The sequence below is a fragment of the Dermacentor variabilis genome, chromosome 10, assembly GCF_050947875.1.
Source record: "Dermacentor variabilis isolate Ectoservices chromosome 10, ASM5094787v1, whole genome shotgun sequence".
Lineage (NCBI taxonomy): Eukaryota > Metazoa > Arthropoda > Arachnida > Ixodida > Ixodidae > Dermacentor > Dermacentor variabilis.
The window spans coordinates 7,175,279-7,197,553 of NC_134577.1; the positions used below are offsets into that span (position 1 = coordinate 7,175,279).

At 49.1% G+C, this 22,275-nt stretch overlaps 1 protein-coding gene across 9 annotated transcripts in view; it reads left to right on the plus strand.

The window, feature by feature from the left end:
* The window catches only part of Pka-C1 (Protein kinase, cAMP-dependent, catalytic subunit 1), a 469,154-nt gene that overhangs the window by 364,649 nt on the left and 82,230 nt on the right, over positions 1-22,275 (plus strand). Inside the window, exon 1 of one of the 9 annotated variants that reach the window (XM_075671441.1) lies at positions 10,543-11,280. The exons of the other annotated variants lie outside the window; for them this stretch is intronic. Coding sequence (XP_075527556.1) covers positions 11,235-11,280 — 46 coding nt within the window. The 5' untranslated portion in view covers positions 10,543-11,234. Of the gene's footprint in view, positions 1-10,542; positions 11,281-22,275 lie in introns of those variants that run through there. 9 annotated transcript variants of the gene reach the window in all.

Consider the following 22,275-nt stretch of genomic DNA (forward strand, 5'->3'; position numbering starts at 1 on the left):
ATTCTCTCTCTCTCTCGATGCGCGCGTCCGGGGCGTAATGGTTCCAATATCGGGCGTCTGTGCTTGAGGTTCTGTGTTCGGATCCTGCCGTCTGACAATTTTAATAACGTTTATTTAATTATTTATTACTCATCATTTCGTTGAAAATGACGAGGTTACAAAGCCACGAAGTCGTTTGAAGCCAGAAGGACGAAGTTTAGGCAAACAAATGTACTTCCCATAATTCGCATGCTGGCTTAACCGCCCCCATTTCAGTTCCCGTGGACACTATATATCACCAGATGTTCCCCCTAGTAATTATCGTATGAAACTCTATGCCTCTTATGCTAGAGTTGTTCGTAAGAGAAAATTTTCGCCAGTCTTGATGCTGATCATATTATTATTGATGGACATATTATTATCGAAGGCTGCCAGCCAATAGTAAATAGCACGAATAGCTTTGTGAATTCAGCCCCTGGTATCTTAACAATGCTTGCAAAATCAGAGCAGTCGACGTACAGCGGTATATCTGAGCTTGTCCGCCAATGATATTCGGACGAAAAGCTGCATGTGTCCGGCCGCAAGAAGAACAGCATTTTAGTCACTTTGTCAGCAAGAATTACGTAAGACCCGACGGAACGCGTTGCATTGTTTAGAATTATGCGATGTCCAAGTTGAAATAGGTAAACATGTAGGGGAGCCTTTTGGCACGTTTGAAAGCGGTCGAATAAAAATTCGCAGTTCCGCCCGGAAGGCGAAGCGCCGATTGCGATAGCAAATTAGTAGCTAGCCGTACGAAATAAGGATAGTAGTTTTATCGGAAGTATAGACTTGTAAGCATTCGCTTACTAACTAAATGAACAATGATACAATATGTAAGCGTGACTCAACGAGGACGTAGAAAGAAACAGACACACAAGAGACAGGGCTGTCTTTGCGTGTCTGCTTCTTTCAACGTCCTCGTTCAGTCGCGCTTACATTCTATCGTGGATTCAAACCAACTACCCCGCCAACGTGTTTTAACGAAATTAACCAGCATGGTGTTACGCGCGCGCAGGTAAACATGAACACACATCGCTCGATGAGCGCGGAAACTCGCTGTGAAAATTCTGGAGTCAGGAATCGCGGCAGCAGCAAGTGAATTGGCCTTCATGCACCTCTCGCTTCAACGCAAACGAAACGTCGAAAGCACAGCGCATTCGAAACTACCGGCACTACGCGCACTCTGCAGACATCGCAGATCGCTTTCAGCACACACGAGCGCCGGCAACGCGTACCTGCGGCGTCCGCGATTAGCGTGGCCAACGCTACGGTAGACGATAGTGATCTAAAGAAACGAAGGACGCTTGATTCTGCAACCCGTGATACGGTAGACGCCGCGGTTGTCTCTGTACAGAGCAGCGGGCGAGGAGGACATCGAAGCACCCTAGCAGGAGCCGGAGAAGAGCGCCCGCCCTCCCTCCACTGACCCCCCTGCCACGCGCGCCACAGGAGAGGGCACGCATCAGGGCCGCGTTGCTCGCACGCACGCGAGATTGAACCGCGTTCGCCGGCTCACCCTCACAAGCTTTCACTCAAACGGAACCTCACGGCGACGACAGAAATGCGCCTGGAGTGTCCATATAATTACTATCGCAATAAAATCAGGTTGGCCGAGTGAACCCCCGTTCAGTGCCTTGCACCCTCACCCGTAACAAAGCGCAGTGACTCATCCCGCGTGTCGTGGCTTCGGATGCAGCGCAGATTGCGAGCGCAGACATCCCGCCGTGTTGTGGAACGGACCCTGAAAATCATCTCGGCCTCGACGAGGAGCGTCGCTGGCACTCGACGCAACCGTCGCACATCGCGAGGCGAACTCGTCTGTGGCGCTGCAAGCGTTGTTGATGATTGCTGCGGTAGAGGTTTGGTAAGGACGAGGCACGTCGCACGGTCTCTTTGGCGACCACTAAATGGAATGACGACCGAGGACGGTCGCGACGGACCGTTGTTACGGGACACTTTTCGATTACGATGCGTGTTGATGATCTCTGTGGCAGTTTATCAATTGCCGCTCAGGTATATTGGCTGTCAACGAAAGCTGCTGTTGGGCAGCATCGTGACCGATGGAAAACGCGATCGTACTGGAATAAAAAAAAAAAAGGCATAGCTGAAACAAGCACTGTATGTCAAGTTTAAGATTAAAAATAAAGTGACTGTGGTCGTCACCGGCCGCATTATTAGTAAAGCTGTCTTCACTCAGCACTGAACACTTGCGGAGTTGACCTAAGAGAAACATTCGCTACAGAGGCCCGTAAGTTTGTTGGGATTACAGAGCGAACGTGGTAAATTGTAATTTGAAATCGGGCAAAAATCGACAAATGAGCGCACCATGGCCAGTGCACACGCGCTACATGATTTGGGCTTATGTTTAGTACAGGCTCGTAGTATTCGATATAGCGGCGCCGACGACAGATGTTCAGCTGGTGCTTTAGATAGCTCAATTCCCATTTGCGATATTTTGCCCTTGTCGGCAATTTATGTCAAGCGCCGCGTTGGTGAAACGTAATTGGTGATGGCCTCTATCTTATTTTCCTTTCCTGCCACGCATCGCAATCGTTTCAAGCGTTTGCAGCAAGATATCCCAACGCTTTGCTAGGCTGTGAAGGTGGATGCGGCTTCTCCTATGTACTCCGCAGAAAAATTTCCTTGAATAGCAGCAACTCTGTCGAAGTACTTGAGCATTAAAGCTAATGGAAAACGCACCGTAATTATTCTGCCAGCTTTCTTGTTTGCCCTTCTTGGTGGGAACTGTGCACACATTGAACATTTTAACGCGATAGCGTTAAGGAGCTCGTGTCGCAGAAAAGCCGGTGTCGTCGGTGTCGGCGTCCGCGGCGTTGGCCGTGAGCGATAAATCATGGCAGGCACTTCATAAATAAAAAGCAACTTCCAAGATGGGCTGGGTGGGAATCGAACCAGGGTCTCCGGAGTGTGAGACGGAGGCGTTACCACTGAGCCACGAGTTCGATGCTTCAAAGCGGTACAAAAGCGCCTCTAGTGAACGCGGTGTTGCCTTAGAAACGAGCTGTTTCTAAGGCTCAGGCGTGCGTCGCTTGCTCAGGCGCACATTTCGTTGTCGCGCCGAACGCTGCGTTGCTCGACGCTCACCGCGTCCGATGCGGGGCGCCTAGTCGCTGCGCCGTAGCCCATTGTCTTACACCCCTTGGCGGGTCGACGGGAACGCTGTCGCGTTCCACTCTTGAAGGCGAAGCTTAAGCGTCCTCCAATTTTTTTTTACACCGACGACGCAGCCGCGAGCGTCTCCTTGTGGCCAGGCAAGATCGGTGGCGCTCTGCACGGAGTCCCGCCAGTGGAGCAGTGCACTGCACGTGCGCAGCCGTCGAGTCCATTAGCGCTGCTTGTGCGAAACGATGTGCTGTGCATTCGTGGGTTGAGACGTGACCCAGACTGCGTGCAGTGGTTGCCATGTCGAGCTTGCGCTGCGTAATATATTTGTTCCTGACGCACTGTTCAGCTTTCTTCTTGTCATAATAATTTTCCTGATTGGGCGTTTCGGCAGTGCTGCCTACAATGTACTATACTCGATCACTAGGGTAAAATATACATCACGTGCGAGGTATGCGTGAAAAAAATAATAATCTGGTAATGCGTACTGCCAGTTCCACGAGTAAGACATTCCTTGCACGGTCGCCAAGGCCTAATTTCTCTAGCGCAATACAGCGTTAAGACGTAGATACCAGGACTAAAAAAGAAAGAAAAGCAGAAATAACTGAAATGCCGCAAGTTTGTGTACATTGGCAGCTGTTTGCTCGTGAAGGAAGAACGCAAGTCAGCCGGGCAAAGTATACGTCAAAGAATGACATACATTAGTATTGTAGCCTTTCTTCATTTTTTTTTTTTACAGTTCACCAATCCAATATTGATAAAGTTATGTTAAAACCACGACTCGCAAATAAATTCGACGACACAAGAGATGCTCTATTCGGTTTTTCAGTGAACGAGGAGACTGATGAGTCTCCGCGTTCGATCAACGGGTAGAAATAATGAAGTCTATTAATTTAGCACATAATAAACGCTGTTGGGAGTAAAGCACCGCAGCAATATTCACGATATTGTTTGACTTCTGGAGAAATCGGACGGAAAAGTACGTGCGTAACTCGGAATAAAATTCTTGTGAATTAGGCTCTTTTTGAAAGATTTCCGAGCGTTCGCCCTGGTCAAAGAGGGCGTCTCGCTGTCGGATAACATTGCAGTTGAGAAGCGAATTTGCGTTTTTCGCAATATCTCTCGCCCTAACTGCATCGCTGCTGTTGTTCTTGCATGACGTCACAGACATGAAACGTCTTCGATTTGGGTTATATATAGACTGGGCGAAAGTCTGTAAGCGATTAACATGCATGCGCGAGTCGTTGCTACCGCCTCTAACGTCATGTGGATGGAGTTCCTTTAAAAATTCTCGGGGCGCCGTCTTGCCTCCTTATTTCTAAAGTTGACGTGCTTGATACATGGAGAGTGCGTCCAATATCATTTCTATCGAGCCTTTAGTGCATGCAATTACAACAAAATATGTTCGTAGATTGAAAGCTAGGCACTCTTAGAGTAAAATAAGGAAATTGAAATATATAAAATAACACTAAAGAGCGGCCGACTGCGTCGCCCACGTCTTTCAGCAGGAGTGTTAGCACCCGATTACAATGGAGACGTGAACCGATTTCTATTTTTTTTTTTCCCCTTCTTCGCCGGTTTCTTCTTTCTGTGTGCGGTGTCCCGTCGAAAGCGGCGCAGTAGCGCGGTCGCACTAAAGTCTTACTGCCTCTATTATTTTACTTGTCGTTTTCATATGGCAGCGCGGATCTTACCTCCGATACGTGCTCCGTGCATTTTCCGCAGTCGAGCGCAACGCGCAGAAAACGCGGCCGCATCGCCGTTCTGCCGCTTTCTTGCCTTTGGCCGTTGTAGCGTGGCTTCTAAGAATAGAAACCAGTTTGCGAGCGAAATTCTTTCTTCCTTTTCTTTTTTTTTTGGGGGGGGGTATAGGGCTTTACGCTTCATCGTCTACCTTCCGTCTCCTTTTTCTTTTCGTTTTTTTTTTCACCACCACTTTGTGTACCAGTGTGTGCGCTCCTTTATCATACAGTTTATTTTACCTAACCTATTTCCGGAGGAGCGTCTTTACGAGGTACGAATGAAGCTTGAAATATGCTTTCGTTACTGTCGTGACTTTCGCGTTATTATCATCATTACTGACACTTAATAATAATAATAATAATAATAATAATAATAATAATAATAATAATAATAATAATAATAATAATAATAATAATAATTGTATTTACTGTCTCAAACAAGTCTATGAAGGGCAATAATAATCAATCATTCAGTCATGGTGATGGTGATATATATGAGATCAAGTGGTTCATGAGATTTTTGAAATATTACAGCATAATAATAAGGCTCGCAGTAGAAAGGAAAAACGGCGAAGGAGGAAGGACGTGCGATTTTTTACTATAGGATGTGGATATTCCAAGTCTCTTGGACGAGTCACAGTTGTCTGGAACGAATACACAGCACGGGCGATTATATAACAATGCAGTTATTTCTCGATTTTATTCGATATTGCAAGCCTCTAAACGAATTTGTTTGAACAGTCTGTACCAGCTGGCAAAGGCCAATATTTCGGTATTGTACGCATGAGAAGAAGAACGAGCGAGATAACTACAAACTTAATGAAAAACTCGACGTGCCTGACGTTGACGTGCGAAGACGCAGCACGTGTAGCCGAGCTCGCGCCGCGGCAGGACGTCACCCATTGTAACGCAAAAACCAAAGCACAAAAGGCTCAAACAAAGCGCACGACGCATCCGCTACGCAAGGCCGCTGGAAAGCGCGGCCGACGCGCGAGGCCGCTGCGTACGATGCAGGTCCAGCACTTTGCTGGATGGCCTCTCCCACTCTCTATTCTAGCCACGAATGCTGTGCCACTGTACGGGTATGTGCTGCTACCCTGGTTTGCGGAGGAGCTCAGAGCGCGCGCGCTTTGCGGGCTCCCGTGATCCGCGGCGCCAACAATTAGTCGACTACCCGTCGGGTGGCGCTACTTGACGCACTTCGGGGGCCTCACGGCGGGCGTCTATGAAGCCAGAGTCTCTAGCGGTCGAGAGAGGGCGGCAGTCGTCGCGTGGCACCGTCGAGAAAAAGCAAGCGCGGGCACTTGTTGGGAGTGCACCGGTCGCCGCAGCGGCGGTTGTTTGCGAACGGCCACTGAGGAGGCGCGTTGGCGGCCGTTCCACCAGGTAGGGTCAATCTACGCCTGCCGAGAAACGAACACTGTGGCCTTGGCGCAGTGTCGTTGACCTGCATATGGCGTTTGTTTATTCAGTTTCGTCGTTTCTGGAGTTTTTCACACCTCGCAAATAAAATACCTACGATGAGGAAATGAGAGTTAAAAGCAAAAAGAAAAAAAAAAGCTTTTTTGCCATTTTAGTGCGCGATCCCACTACGTCACAAGTGCTCCGCCTTGGACGGATTCACAGCAGTTCACACAGGTAGGTGTCGTGATTCGCCGTAATAGCAGTGGCAACCGTCGCATGGGAACGGTCATTGCTAGGCATTGCTCGAATGCTGGCTAACCGTGAAACGCTCCATGCGAAAGGGATCTCGCAAATTTTTCCATTCCCAGTGTCATTGTCTGCGTGATCCTGTCGGCGCCTTCGAGGTCACGTGGTTCGTCTACCGGCGCTAGCGGTCGAACGAATAACTAAATAATAATAAAATAAACAGTGAATTACGAAAATAGAAAGGACGAATACAGGGGACACCTACCGTGGCCTGATTTGCAGCAAATGATTTATCTCGGCAAGAGAGAAACACAAGAAACTCGATGGAAATGTGAAAAATACCAGCGAGAGTCTCAAAGAACCTACGCACCGCCACTCCGTGATACCGGAGCGCATTTCGTGACAGTGCCACTGATATAACGCCAACGCATTGCAAACCTAAACGCTTTCAAGTGAAGTTGCTTGTGCAATAGCAGAGTGGCGATAAAGGTGACGTGTGCATACGCACCGACTACGGGGGGGGGGGGGGGAGGGTCTGAGCCCTCCCGGCGATGCTGAAGCCCCCGCCCCACACACATACCTAAAGTGCCATTACCAGGGCTTTATCATGAGAAGCCAACAAACACTGACACCAATGAGACATAGGGGAAATTACTTCTGTTTATTAAATGAAATAAAGAAACGATAAATGAATGGAAATGAAAGTGGATGAAAAAACAACTTGCCGAAGCTGGGTGGGGAACGATCCCATAACCTTCGCATGGATGCGAAAGTCGTGGGATCCATATATATATATATATATAATATGGGGTTTGGAAAGCTAGTTTCATCCCCCACCCCCCGAAGAATGAACTCTCCGCCTATGAACGTGTGGATGTCGCAGTCACACAAACCTTCTCACAATTGTGGAACAAATACTTGGAACAAAACCCGGCAGGGAGACTGCAAGAAACGACGGGTGCAGGAAGACTACATGCATGGAGTAGAGCTGCGTGTGAAATAATCTAGCTGTTAAGCCAGTTGCAGTCTTCCGAATAGCATTATCGTGAGATTGTATCTGTCGCTAATGTTGACGTTGTTGGTCCATTGTAATGAAGGAAGGAGTTCAACCACAACGCATCCCCTGCCTTTCTTTTTCTTCTCATTACTCAGTAATATAACTAAGACATTAAAACAACCTTTCCAAATAAGAAGGATCAAAATGTCCTTATTAATTTTCAGCGTGATAACAAACCTCGCTATTTTGCGCGCCGAATCGGAACACCTTCACTCACGAAATATGATAAGCTTTCGATAAATTTATCGCATAGATTATTTTATTCAAAGGCGATGGCGACTGCGTTGGAAGCAAGTCAAAGTGGTAGGATGACGCATCGTGCATTAGCCAGTGTGTCATAATATCTTCAAAATAAATATCTATATAGTGTGTACTCAGTTATCTTGCGTTTTTTCATGAGGAGAGCTGGGACTTAATCACAGAGTTTATCGTTCTTAAGTGATCTTTTGCATTGGCCGGCTGTCTTCGCTGATAATATGTCCCGCATCAGGATTGGCTGGAAATTGCTCTTACGAAAAGTTCTAGCGTGAGGACTACATGAGTGCATGCAGAAGTTGTTCTCTCACTGCAAGTATTACGAAACGAAAAAAAAAGAAAACTGCAGTATTTCCTGCTGAACTTGGGATGGGGGGTACTACATTCTGCCAAACATACTAATTAAGTGGAGCCATGTTATCTAAACATGAATGTTCATATCACCCGGGCCCGTATTCGCGAAAACGGCTTACGCTAAAATTGGCATAATATTAGCCAAGGCGTTCGGCCATAAAGAACTTACGAACGAAACGGTTTGCGAATGCGGCCGCCGAAGCTCAATGTCTGCCGCTTCTTGGCCACTATACACCATTGGACAGAATAAGCAAAATTAAGCCCATTACGCAATTGCGCTCTCCGTGATTGAATGGGGCAAACGCGTAATGGTCTTATGAGCGAAGTAAATGCCAAAATATACAAAAGGAGCGACCACCCTAAGATTTAATAGGTAATCGCGAGAAAATGAGGCTGGGGTTGGTCCGGTAGCCAAAACGCTGACAGAGTATTTGACAGGCCAGACGCTTGCTGTACATTAGAATTCAGTTGGATCATGGCGGTCATGTGGCTTTACGTTAAGGATTGTTTGTCATACGTTTAGTGCGTCAACGCAAGTAAATATTGAGACTGAAAACACTTGGCATTGCGGCACTGATGGCTGCTTCGGCTTTCGTAAGGTGCGGGTGGTTTTCGGGTCTGGGAGCTTGGTGTCTCTTTGCTCACTTCTCTTAGCAGGTAGGTACTTGCTCGAGCACTGATGCTTGCTCCACACTTGGCGTAATTATTGTACTGACAACAGGTACGATCCGTCCGTCGTTAGCGGTATGCCGTTTCCTTCCTATGTCGTGGATAGTCCAGCTTCCGAAAAGGTAGGACCGACAGTCGGATGTAACGCACCCGTGTTTTGAACGATTGCTATTAAGTTGGAGAAACAACGACAACAACAGCGACAAAATAAGAGATAGATAGATAGATAAATAAATACAGATCTGCCATTCATGTAAGGGTTCTATCAGCGTCTCCGACAGTCTCGTTGCTTCGTCGCCATGTTTTGCCGTAAAGCGCCTTTCGATTGCTTACCCCTTCTGGTAAATATGAAATGTTATTGTTCTCTCATTACACGCAGATTGATCGGCTTGGAAGCATGCTGTGCACCGTGCATTGTTAAGATCCATGTGCACTGTGTCACCGCGGCAAATATCTTGTGGCAGCAGTCTTAATTGACCTGTCATTCTCCCACGCGTAGCCGACGATACCGCGCAGCTATTTCGTTAATTTAATCGTATTATTATTCTAGCCTCTTGGGGAGGGCTAGTTGGCTCATCTTCAGTGTAAACGAGAAAAAAGAAAGAAAGAAGAACGTGCACCAGAGGACTTTATTCGTAGGAATTAATAGAGAGTATTACAGACAGATTCCAGTGGCAGCTCTGCATTGATGCTTTTAAATTAACACTTAAAATCATACCTATGTTTAAGAGGTTAAGTTCAGTCTCAGTGCATATATATAGTGTACGTAAAGATATATAGATCACAATGCAGCGGTCTCAGCGGCACTCGCAGCGGCATCATTAAATGATGGCTCCATTTAAGTTATTCAACAGCCCCTTTTCCTCCTTTTCTACCGTCAGTGTTAAAAAAATACACACACTCCGAATAGAGACTAAACACCTGTAGGCCTAGAGACAGGTGCTCGTTTCGAGTGTTTCGCCCCCCCCCCCCCATTTTTTTTTCTTTTTCGTTTTTAGCACTGAACGCCTCAGTTGTCCAGTGGCGCCATCTGTTGGATGTAGGAGATCCCAAATGAGCTATGCGTGATGGGAAGAGGAAGGGCTGCTTCCTTACCTTTAAATAAACGTTTCATCGCCCGGAGACTGCCGGATTAGCTCACTCTGTAGTTCGTGTACGGTTCAGTTGGTCAATGGCTACGCCGGCATGTACAGAACACGGTCAGCCTTGCTGTTTGCGGCTTGGGAGATATCGCCCGGAGGCTTTCAGGGAAAGCACAACTGACGGCTCAAAAGCTCGGCGGTAGTACTAGTTTTTCTTTGTTTTAATAAATTAAATCTAAGGTGAGGTTGGTTTCGCACTGGCGACTGCAAAGAGAGAAGGTTGCCTTGTTTTACTCGACAACGCTACGCCTCCAATCGGCACCTCGTACTGACGAGGACACCTGTGCTTTCGCCTCTGTCAGAACAATCCACCGCTTCGCGCACAGTTCGCGGGCAGCGCGTCCGTCGCCTGGCCCTTTTCGCAAGCGAGAATTGGATATTTTCTTTCCTTCCCGTTGGATTCTCCCCTCTCGGCGCTTTCGTTTTTTCTTTTTTCCCTCTCGCGCGCGTCTCACCCCCTTCACTCGGTCTCCGCAAGCGAGTCGGGCCGAGGCTGCCGCGCCGCCATGTTGATTTCGCCTGCGCACCGGCCACAATTTGGCGGCGCGCGCTCACAAAGAGTGCGGCAACTTCGCGTCTCCCGACGCTGGGTGTACGTGCAGAGAAAAGAAGCAGAGACGAGAAACGGGCTTCCCCGGCTGTTTGCGGTCACCAGTCGCTGAGGCAGCGGCACCGGAAGCGATTACAAAATCTACCGCAGCGCGTGAGCGCCGGCGACGTCTGCTCGGCGGCTGCCCCGCCGCGGTGCCTCGCGGAAGAATACGGCGCGGTGGCGACCCGTCGTCTTGTGCGAGGCTTCATCGATGGCGGCTCGGTTTGTTGACTGTTTGACGTGAGATTAAATGTGTTTTGCGGGGAGTGGCTTGGCCAAGACGGATACCGTAGGGTCCAGAGATTGCCCGTACGAGGAGCGCAACTTCGAAAGCGGCAACTAGGGCCGCCGCCGTCTGCTACCCGTGTGCCGTGCTTGTGCAAGTGCGTTCGCGGCGGTGTTGATACTGAAGCCGCTGCCGGCAGCATCACCCGAGCCCGTTCCGTTAGTGGCCGTTCCTTCCCGGCGCCGTTCTTGTTTCCGTTTCTTTTTACGGAGGTCTCACTGTTCTCTCGACGGTGTGGGACCGCTGCGACGACGTTGGGTACCGTAAGCCGCGCGCACGAACGGGCCGGAGTGGAACCGATCGCCGCGCACTCGAGCGCAGACGAGTTGGCCGCAAGTGAGCCATGGGAAATGCCGCCACTACGAAGAAAGGGGACCCTGCCGAAAACGGTAAGCGCTGGCTTCTTGGCTGACCCCGGTACAGTGTGTGTGCCTGCTCGCGAGAGAAATCATCCAGCCTAGTTATTTTCGTTTTTCACCCGAGCGGGGTTGGCCGCGAGCAGTGTGTGCGCGGCGGCTGCGCGAGGCGTACGAAACCGCTGTTGTTCCCCTCCTCCCTCCCACCGCTCTTCGGCTTCGGGGTGCGAACGCCACGGTAGCGGAACGTCGAGCCAGTAAGCTTCATTTCGCGCCCAGTCTGCACGAATCTCGGCGAGCATGAGAGGAAACCGGCGTAAACCTAACTGAAGTGGTGGACACGGCGACATTACGAGCCCTAGGCGGACGACTTTCTCGAATGCCGGCCAGCGCCTTCTGAAGCGGCTAGCTAGCGCGGCCGTGCATGGCTAAGTTTCGCTTGTGAACGCCTCTTAACTCTTTCGCTATCGAGACGCTGCGCGGTGCCGTCTTACGCGCTTTTTATTTTTCTCCCCCGGGTCTCGCCGTGGAGGTAGCATTTCCGCAGTCTTGGCGAGTGACCTTCACTTGCGTCGTAGGCATCGTTTTGACTCGGTGCGGAACCCTCCATCCCGCTTGGAGCGGGGGAGAGCGAGCACGGGTTGCTTTCGCGAGGCCCTTCTTGGAGCTGATCGCTGCTGGCAGCTAGCCTTATTACTGGCACACGCGCACACCCACCAGCCCGGAGTAGACGGTCCCTGCGCGAAATGAAAATAGCTCGAAACAAAACGGTGGGCCGGTTTTGCCCCGTTCTCCAGTGTGCGCGCCTGTGCAGTAGCACCAGCTAGCTCTCTGCTCAGATGAGGATTGAGATTGCAGCTTCTGCGTCGATGCCGATAACACGACTCCTCCACTACACGACGGCCGTCAAGCGATCGCATATCGGGAGGCTGCGTCGAAGCGCCGCTCTCGGCTTCGTGTTCGTGTCGTTACACGTGCTTTTCTGTCTCTGCTCCGTTGTGCGTGCTCTCTCGTGCTTGCCAGTTTACGACCGTAGGGTGGTGCTTCCTGCGATCAGGCCCTGTCGCGTCCGATAAAGTGATCCCTCATTTCACCATCGACCCGCACGGATATAGTTGTTCTCTGGCAGTCGCGTGTGCCTTGCGTCGAACTGCCTTGGCTCCGCAAACAGAAACCTACAAGGAAGGCACCGGCGCTGCTATTGATCGCAGAGACGGTAAAAGCGGCCCCCGCTCTTTCCATCCCCCCTAATCAGTCCCTTTTCGTGAGCTGCTCTCCTCGCAGTCTTAATAGGTTGCTCGACGGTTCCCCGCCTAGCTCCGAGCGCTTGCCTCTATTCTGAAACGTGCCGCAAGGAAATTCTCTCGCCGAGTGCTTCTTTGGCAATCGATGGAACCCACAGCACATTGCAGCCCGTCACTCCAACACAGGTTTTAGCGCAACCCATGGGCGGTTTGGGTGCATGTAATGGATTCGGCAGATTTGCTTGCTTTGCCAAGCCGAAAACATAGCGAGGTGAACCACATTAAGCTAATGAATAAGTGCACGGTCAGTGCCCCCATACAAATGCCGTCAGCGTGCGCGAACTCGCATTTGTTTAGCTTACTCTTGCTGGACGTGTTTTGCCTTGACAAATGCAAAGCAGAGCAGCAGTGTTGTGCCGAAAAAACCGCCACGCTGGATGTAACCTGAAGTTCAGCTGGAACTTTCTCTTTATCAGGGGAAAGAGATAGCTACTTTGACATCAAACAATGACTATACAGAAGCGCCGTCTGATGAAGGTGTTCGTCCGCACACAATCTAAACGCTTGTGCATATTTTTTTTTATTCAAAAGTGTCGTTATCAGCGACATAAAAGCATCAGTTACAAAACACTAGAATGACGATTATTAGCGTGAGAAATGTCCTTCGCATAACGCGTCACCCATTTAACCTCGATAGATGAAAAGGTGAATGCCTGAATTGGTCTGAGTGCTCAGTAGTTCCGCGTGGGCCATCTAAAGGAGCCGTCATATGGGACGCTTGCGGTTCCTGATGTAACCAGTTTCCACGATCTTCCCATACAGACGGCTGCATTTCGATAAGAGCTAACGCTTATGACGCCCCATTGTTGCTTCGAGGCACAGAGCTCGCCTTCGGAGGCCCTCACGTGGCATGCCGCCACTGTGGCGCTGCATGTCTCGCTGCTTGGAGAAGGGGGCGGGGAGGGGGGGTCACCGCGGCCGCTGATTTCGGCACTGCGACCCAGAGCACGTGACTAGGCCACTGCGCAGGCTGACCACGAACCCTTATTACATGCCACCAGATAATTCGCTTTTGTTTAGTCCTTGACTAACTCACGAAAGCGCCGTCTTTATTAGAGGATTATTTATCCCTCGAGGGCCCGTTTAGATGCATATTGTTACGGGGATATTATGCCTCCAAAAGCGTAATTAAATGCGCTGGCAGGAGGACATAACACTGAAGCTTGCGCTAATGTCAGCTCGTGTGCAGGGCGGCCGCCAAGCCATTGTTTTCATCGGGACATGAAAGCGCCCGTCACTCTACGGGGACACAGTTTGACGACCATACCGGGACGAGGATGGTTAGCTCAGTATGAAAACAATCACGGTCAGGAATAACAGCAGCATCAGTAAGCAGCTAGCTCTCTTTGAGAGCTACGTGTTTGAACGCAGAGCGGCATGCAAGAAAGGCAGGGATACCTTACCGGTGTTGTCACTAGCATGAGATGTGCTCGTAGCAGTGGTTAAACACTCGCAGCGAAACCTTCCATGATGCCGGACATTGTTGTTTTACATCTTGCGAATAGTAACAACAAAAAAGCTTTTAATGCGTTCTTGACAGCTTCAAATGAACATCATCAAATGAACTCGTGCGCAACAGTTACCCAGCTGGTCTGCCACCTCAGCGCTTGGGCTCAACTTCTTTCGGGCGGTAAGAACATACGTGTGAGTTCTCAGGAAGCGTAATCTGGACCAAGGAGCGGCTTCTGTTCGTTTATATGCGAAGCCCGCTAGTGCTGCAGACCTCCTCGTTTGTCGGACGCAAGCGCTGCGTGCTCTGTTCACCGAATCATCTGTTTGTACACGAGAGGCAGCGTTTCGAGCACTTCTTTTAAGGACTGCGACAGTACCACACGAATCATCACCATCCATCGCTGGATAACGAAAACTGAGCTGCACCAGTGTGGTGCGCGGCCGGCGGCCGTATTGAAGGAACGGCGTCACGCAGTATTTCCGCTCGAGTCGCGGGGTGACATTTTCGCGGGACGATTTCGGCTCGAGATCCACTTTGCTCCGGAAGTGTCTCAGAATGTGCACTCGCCGTCATACTTAACTCGAAGCATCTTCTCAAGTTGCCGGAGTTTTCGGGTTGGAGTCCCGCGAGTGTTCTTATCTTTCTGCGTCTTCCTTACAAGATATTCGATGTTCGCTCCCTACAGTCTGTGCTAAAGGGACTCTTAAAAAAAGTTTGAGCCGTATTAGCAAGTTGCCCTTCTGCAATGACAAAAAAAAAAGGGGGGGGGGAAGACAGAAACCCATCTTACTGTGAAAGCATGCAGGCTTGGTAAGACAGAAAAGACTCGAAAAAAAAAAAAAAAAGCTAAGTATCATAGGGGACGGCTTCTGCTCAGGCCCAGTTAATATAAAAGTGACCTTTTAAAGAAGCCAAAGACTGAACGTTGCAAGTTTTGATCATATTTACGGTGCCAGAACGGCCGAGATACGAAGTACTTTAATATCAGTGCCGTCACACTAAAGTACAGCGCTCGTGTTACGGTATATATGTATATATATATATCTGGGGAGGGGGGGACATTCTTTACCTGGTCCACCTGTGTCCATTTCGTCTGCTGCTCAAGTGGCTGGGGGCAGCTGTCTCCTGACGCCGTACCCCAGCCAATCAGAACTTCAGCAGCAGACGTCCACTCGGTGGACAGCCCGCTGTACGCGGCTTTCACTGTTTAAGTCTGGCGGTGGCAAAACCGCTGAGATTCGGCATCAGCTCGAGATCCGCCTCTCGGTCTGCCACTGGGACAGACCTGTAGCAGAAAGAGTAGCGGATCCAGCCTTTCGTTCGCTCTCTTCCTTCGTCCCGTCCCTGCAGTGTTTCTCACGTTCAGGACATTTTGCTCCGGAAGTGCTCCGAAGCTTCGGGATTTAAGAGGAACCTGCAAGTGACGGCGTTAGTGCTCGTCACGCGCAGTCCGTCGTTCCCGCTGGCGCATTGCAAGGGAATGAGAGCGCCTCTGCCCGGGGCGCTGCCAGAAATGGCGAGGGCTGCTGACGGCGCGGCAGAACGGCCCGCACCCTGCGAACTGTCGACGGCCTTTGCTCGCGTTTCTCGCCGCTGTGTCCTGGCTACGTCGTGAAGGAGATTCGGACTGCAGTATGGATGTAACAGAAGCTGTGCACTGACATTGCGAAATTAGACGGAAGTGCAGACGCACTTCTCGAAGTGCAACTATCAGCCATTTAACTTAGCCTAAAAGCTGACTGTGTGTAGCTGTTAATTACGAATTCGAAATCCGGACTTGGCTTTCCTGCATAGAGTAATACTGCATGTGCACCATCTGATTTCGAATTCGAGCGCAGAATCTGTCGATCCAGGTTAGTTTGTGTCGCCCTTAAAGTATTTTCAGTTTCTAAGGTTAAGCACATTAAATGCCGAGGTTCTTGCGTGCCCCAGGCAAAAAAATTACGCCTATCGTGGTTATCGCGAGAGAAAAAAGATATTCGCGATGAGGGACCACCATGGCTTCTGGGAATACATGAGTGAACAAACGAAATTGGGCTATCGTTTTCGAGATTGGAGAGCCAAGCCTGCCTTCAAGAGATCGAAACAGTTCAGTAATAAACGCCTTGCGCTAAGAACAATAAAAATTGCGGCGCGGGTTCTGAAACTTAAGCTCCGTCATTCGCAGCAGTATTTCTGTTACCGCTCAGCAAACGAAACAGAAAGCAGGAATTTCGATGGAGAACCGCGGTCCAAGGAACGCTGTAGCCTCAGTAATACGCTGTCGGAGTTTCACCGGAAGCCGAGGTTGCTTTAGTGTCACGAAATAATGGGGCTTCGTGCCGTAATTAACTTGTGGCTTACTCTCTGCTATGCCAAGACCGCTTTAAATAGCTTTCAGCTGTTTGACAGGCTTTCGTCGCGGATTGTCCCCAAATTAGAGCGTAGAGAAAATTGGGGTGCAGAAATTATTGTCCTCTATATATGAAAATGCGGTACACTTAATTTTGCTTCGCGTGTGGGGTGTCACTCGGACTTGTTTGTGCGCACGCGATTTTGCGCAGTTGACCGTGGCAACGCACCGCATCTACGTGCCTTGTCGGAAGTGGGCGAGGTCTGCTCTTGCAGCCGCGGCATCTCTTGCGGACACGACGGTCTGGGTCGCCATGTTCTCTTTCTTTTTTTTTGGGGGGGGAGGGGCAATTTACGTCAACGATATTTATTAGCAAGCGTGTAGGCCTTAACATAACCAGAGTATGATTTATTGAATACTTGGTCGGCAATATCATCATTGGAAGCAGTCGCTACTTGGAAGAGGGATTTAGTATGCGGCTCCACGAATTGGCCTAGAAATGTAGACAAAATGTTTTGCTGCAGTCTGAATTATCAACGCCGCCATATTTACGTCCCGTTCTGGCACATTGCGCCTGTTTGCCGAATGTACACGGATCAAGCTGGTTGGCGGGAGATAATTTGACATCAACTAGACGTTGTAAACTGCCTCGGCAATCGTTTACATAGCCGGCTGGTGCAGTCCCCAAGTGCTAGATAGCTACTCCGTAGGTAGGGGGTCTGTTAATGGAAGCTGCTTTTACAGGACTGGGCAGCTATGTCGTGGGAAAATGCGGTTGTGATCGGTAAGGCGAAGGTGCAGCTTCATGTGCGCGGGTACGCAAAGTATATGCACTGGTCGGCAACTTCACGGACAAACAGCTGCGAGCGCCCCCCCCCCCCCCCCCCTGGGTCGGGGGGCGGGCTGCACGTCTTGCCGGCGTTGATGCACGATACGGTTCGATGGGTCAGCAGAGTTTTCATACAAGATGGTGGCGCACTGCATGGATCATTGTGGAAAGGTGAAACTTTAAAAATGTATTAAGCCAGCTGTTTCGATAGTGGAAGTCTCGCGGCCAGGCAGGTTAACAGCTTATATCAGTTTATGTACAGGGTGTCCCAGCTAACTTTAGCCAGAGTTTAAAAATGTGCGAATGCCACGTAGCTGGACAGAACCAAGGTAATGTTCTTTGCCGTCACTTGGAGGTACACGGATTATTTCTTTCATTCTACCAAACTACATAATTAGTCCTAATAAATTAATCAGCTTCTCAAACATTTTAATTAGACGAAAAGTGTCAATGAGAAAATGGTGGAGCGGCACGAAAAACTCCCGATACAGATTTTTGTTGCTCAATATATAATATATATGCTATATATGCTATATATGCTATATAAAAGCGTTTTTCCGAGCGTGAAAGAAGCCCGCGAATACACGCAAATTTGTCGCGCGTTTGGCCGTTCGAGGCACTTTGTGTGCATTTGTGTGCACATTGTGTGCAGGTAACAGTGCTGTGTCATTACACGCATCATAAATAACGTATCATAAAAACGAATTCATAAAAACACATTTAAATAGGGCTCGTGCTATAACAAAAATTCGCGGCTACAGGAAATGCACCCGTAAAAGGGGGTGCGGCAATGGACATGTCACGTGGCACCGGCACGATCGGATGTCAAAATGAGAGAGAAAAGCAGAAGAAAATGACGGCTAGAAATGCACGTGCGCACATTTTGACATCATACTGACCAAAAGTGATAGGGATAAATGTGAGGGGCGACGAAACTCGCGATGAGTTCGCACACTAAACGGGTAAAAAGGAAAATTTGCCAGCACTTTCATTGATTTCACAAGTTACCGCTTTAAACTGATGAACTATCATTCTCGAAGCTCTTTCCTAGTGGGAGCTAAAACCATTAAAGAATAGTTGCGGTGTTTTTATCAAATGAGTGTTCCGGAATACGCGCGTGTTTTGATAGCTGAAGCTAAAGGGAGTAGCAGCATGGCACTTATGGTTAAAGCGGCATATGAACGGCGTTTCAGTTTGTCCAACGTGCTGTAATTGCAAGCAGAACATTCGAGCAGATAGATGCAGTTGTTAGTGTCATACGTACAATTACCTTTAATTTTCATGAAAAAATTGGAGGCAATGCTTTTAGCAATACATAATGTCATGGGTGCACTAATCTTGTAACCGCGCTTTATTGCAAGGTCGGCAACCCGCAGTCTCAGGAATCCTTGTTTCAGATAACGTTGTCATGCTGATTGCTAAACCGTCTGAAGACTACCCGAGATGGTTCTGGAAAGATAACTTTAATGTGATCACTCTGCGCTGGTCTGTTACAAATCTTCCTTTCTTTCTTTCTTTCTTTCTTTCTTTCTTTCTTTCTTTCTTTCTTTCTTAATTTCTTTCTTTCTTTCTTTCTTTCTTAATTTCTTTCTTTCTTTCTTTCTTTCTTTCTTTCTTTCTTTCTTTCTTTCTTTCTTTCTTTAGGATTGACGAAACATTCGGAACCGATGCCGAGTGGGTTAGCGCAAGGTTACTTTGTGTCTGAATGGACGATTGCTTTTTTGCGCGGAACAACTATTTCGATTCAGTGCATCGGCCCTTTTGACGGCATCATCCACACAATATATGACGTGGGTATTCCTGCTGGATGAAAACTTCGCGAAGTTGTTCAGTTTTCGCAGAAGTCTGACTATTCCGAGCAAAGCTTCTTAAAGCTGAGCGCCTTGTTATACGGTGTACTGGTTTTCCAGTGTTTTACGTGTGAACCTCTAAAGTGACGATAACGATGCGGCGACGCTAACAACTGCATCTGTTTGCTCATACGTTCTCTTAATTGTTCAGATCTGCTGTGTCGTTCATCGCACCTAGAAGGCTTGCGTCTTTTAAAAACAGGCGGCCTGGCCTGACAGATTCGAAGGTCAGCTATTACAGCAAAAGCAGCCACCGACTGTCATGCAATATCATTGTTCGCGCGCAGACGCAGCTGCGTCGGTCTGTACTGCATGCGGCCGTTCTCTTCAGCAGAGCTGCTGCGTGAGACTGGTGCGCCCTCTGTCAGAATTGGAAGGGAGCTTGGTGCGCACATCAGGACAGTTATAAGGAGGAGGTTTGTATGTGAGTTAGCAGGCACTCGGTAGTTTTCATCTTGTTTCAGGGAGGTTCGACCGTTCTCAACCTAGCGTCGTGTTAGCAGGACACTCGCTGATGCTGTTATCGCTAAAAGGCGCGCACTTGTCGAGACGAACACTACAACACGAGCGCTGAATCGGTGCCAGAGGACATTAGACGATCGAAAGGCAGGCTGAGAGGTGCGAGTGTGTGCGTGTGTATGTATACACACCATATAGCGCTCGACCTTGTGTGATTCATCCATATCTCGCGTATATAGATCGCACGTGTTTGTGGGGTCTCAACAAGTGCGCTGCCTATAGGACAGTAGTCAACTAACCCAGCAATATCTCCCCGGCGCTAATGCCGAGCATGTGAGACCAATTCTCTATTTTCTTCTGGTATTAAAAAAGAAAGAAAGAAAAACGAGCTTAAACGAGACACAAGTGCCGAGCCCAACTGGTTGAACAAAAATACACCCGCCTTGGTGGTGTAGTGGCTATGCCCTTGCGCTGCTAATCCTGAGCGCGCGGGATCGACTCCCGGCCTCGGCGGCCGCATTTGGATGGTGGCGAAATGCGAAAACGCCGTGACCGTTCATTGAGCGTACGTTAAAAAATTCCAGTAAAAAGTAATCTTGAGTCTCCCACTACGGCGTGCCTCATAATCATACCACCGTTTTGGCGCGTGAAACCCCAGACTTAAATAAAAAAAAGCAAAATCTAAATTTCAATTCTGCGGCTGATTCGACTGTTTCCACGAGAAACAAGCAGAGAGGACATACTGGCTGGAATGGCTTTTGTATTATGCGAAGTTCTTAAGACTTGGCGAGCTACTTTATAACGAGAGGAACCACTCCGCACGTAGCTGGAGAGCCGAGGGGTTCGCTATATCGAGCGAAGCAGAGGAAAGGCGTCTCTGTGGTAGTGTTGCATAAGTACAGTATATATATATTGTGTGTGTGTTCTGGCGTAGTTCTTCAAACACACCCGTTGCAAAGCGTAGCACGGCCATCCATATTCCGTTACCTGATTGGAGAAAGTCATGTGTGCCCCCAGGGGAAGCAAGACGTAAACCGCCGCTGTTTGTGACGCGACAACCTCCCGATTTGGGCGCCCGCAGCACGCGTGGGGCAACCTTTCGAGATCGGAAAGCACTGCTGTGCGACGGAGAAGCAGCAGCTGCTGTTTCGCGCTGCGACGGAGCGCGCGAGAGTATTTTTACGAGGCTGTTAGCGGCCTGTTCTTCCACGACGACTGGCCGCAACCCTGGCAAAGGGAAACGATTCCCGGGAAGACGCCAAGCTTCGCCATGGATGGTTAGGGCGCCTTGGCCAGAGAACGTGTACGGCCTGTACCGCGCTGACTGCGCACGTGGCGCGTGGTCCTCCTACTCCTGCTTCGCCGTCGTATGGAGGCGCCGCGTACTTTCGCTGCGAGAGTTGTCGCATTTCGGTCGATTACTTTCCGGGTATAGTTTCGCTTTTGGGTAGCGTAACGCTTAGCACGGCACCCACTGTCAATGCGCCCGAGAACTATAGCGACGGGAAAATAACGTAGGCGCAGACTATGGAATACCAGAGACTCGGCATCGTTGTGTGATATGAGGCTAGAAGGTTGGTGAGGTACGCGAGAGAATAGACTGCTATACCATTGTACCAAGCACGTATAGCTTTGCACTGGTTCGCCACGAAGAAGAGCGCTGCTCGTTGTTGCTGTGCTTGATGGCTTTCGTGTTTGACCTGCTTTCCAGTATTCCTGCGTCTTCTCGTTGACTCCCTTCTAGGAAGAGAGAGAGAGGGGGGGATGCCATGTCCATGTTCAGGGAGGATCGTTTCTATCGTCCTTTTTTATTGGGCGCCCTGTGATCAGCCGCCTTTGAAGACCTATTCGTATATGACGGCTTTTCGTAATTTGAACTAAGATTGCCCCCTTACATTACTTTATCGAAGACAAGGTATTCTTTGGTGACTTCAAATCGATTTGGGGGGGTTCGTGCGATCTGGGTATCTGGCCACTTTCATCTCTTAAAATTACACGATTTGAGGCCTTCTAATGCACGTAGAACAAAGGTAAATGCTTAAAAGTGAAGCTTAGAACGAAACAGGCGCACCAGGTTCGAGATTACATTCTCGGGTTTTACGTGCCAAAGCCACCGAATATTTATAAACGAGTAAGAAGGAAGCTGGAGGGCCCGATATTTATTAGTCATATCTTAAGCCAACAAAGACACCCAGCACAGCATAGGAGAAATTACATGTAGTTATTAATTGAAATAAAGAAATGATAAATTGATGGAAATGAAAGTGGATGAAAAATCAACTGGTCGCAGGTGGGGCGCGAACCCACGTCTTCGCATTACGCGAAGAGCTGGGTCCTTGTTGTCTGTCTGTTTGCTTCTCATGATCTGTTTACGAGGCACACGCTCGAGGTTAGGGCGCAGTAGCGACGCGTAATTAGCGCAAAAATGTCGAAGTGAATCCCAGATGCGGTCATTCAAACTGTGCACGCCTAAAACCGCGAGTTTGGCTTCAGTCAAAGAAAAAATATGGACCGGTAGTGCAGCCTAAACAAACAACATGGTATACTATAATGCGCCCAAGAAGACCCTGTCCTCCTTGGATGTCAAACGCTGTTGACACGCCTTTCCGATTTGGTTCTTCTCACATGCTTGCGGTATTTACTTAATTTTACTACTGTACCACACTGCGGAAGCATATGCTCCACACGTACCGAACAGCGCTCTTTGCGCATTCTTGGATGTGCGTTTCGTGCGCCACGGCCCAGGGATAATGTACGGCATTTAGTTACACGGCCATGAAGGCAGGCAAAAATTAGGAGGA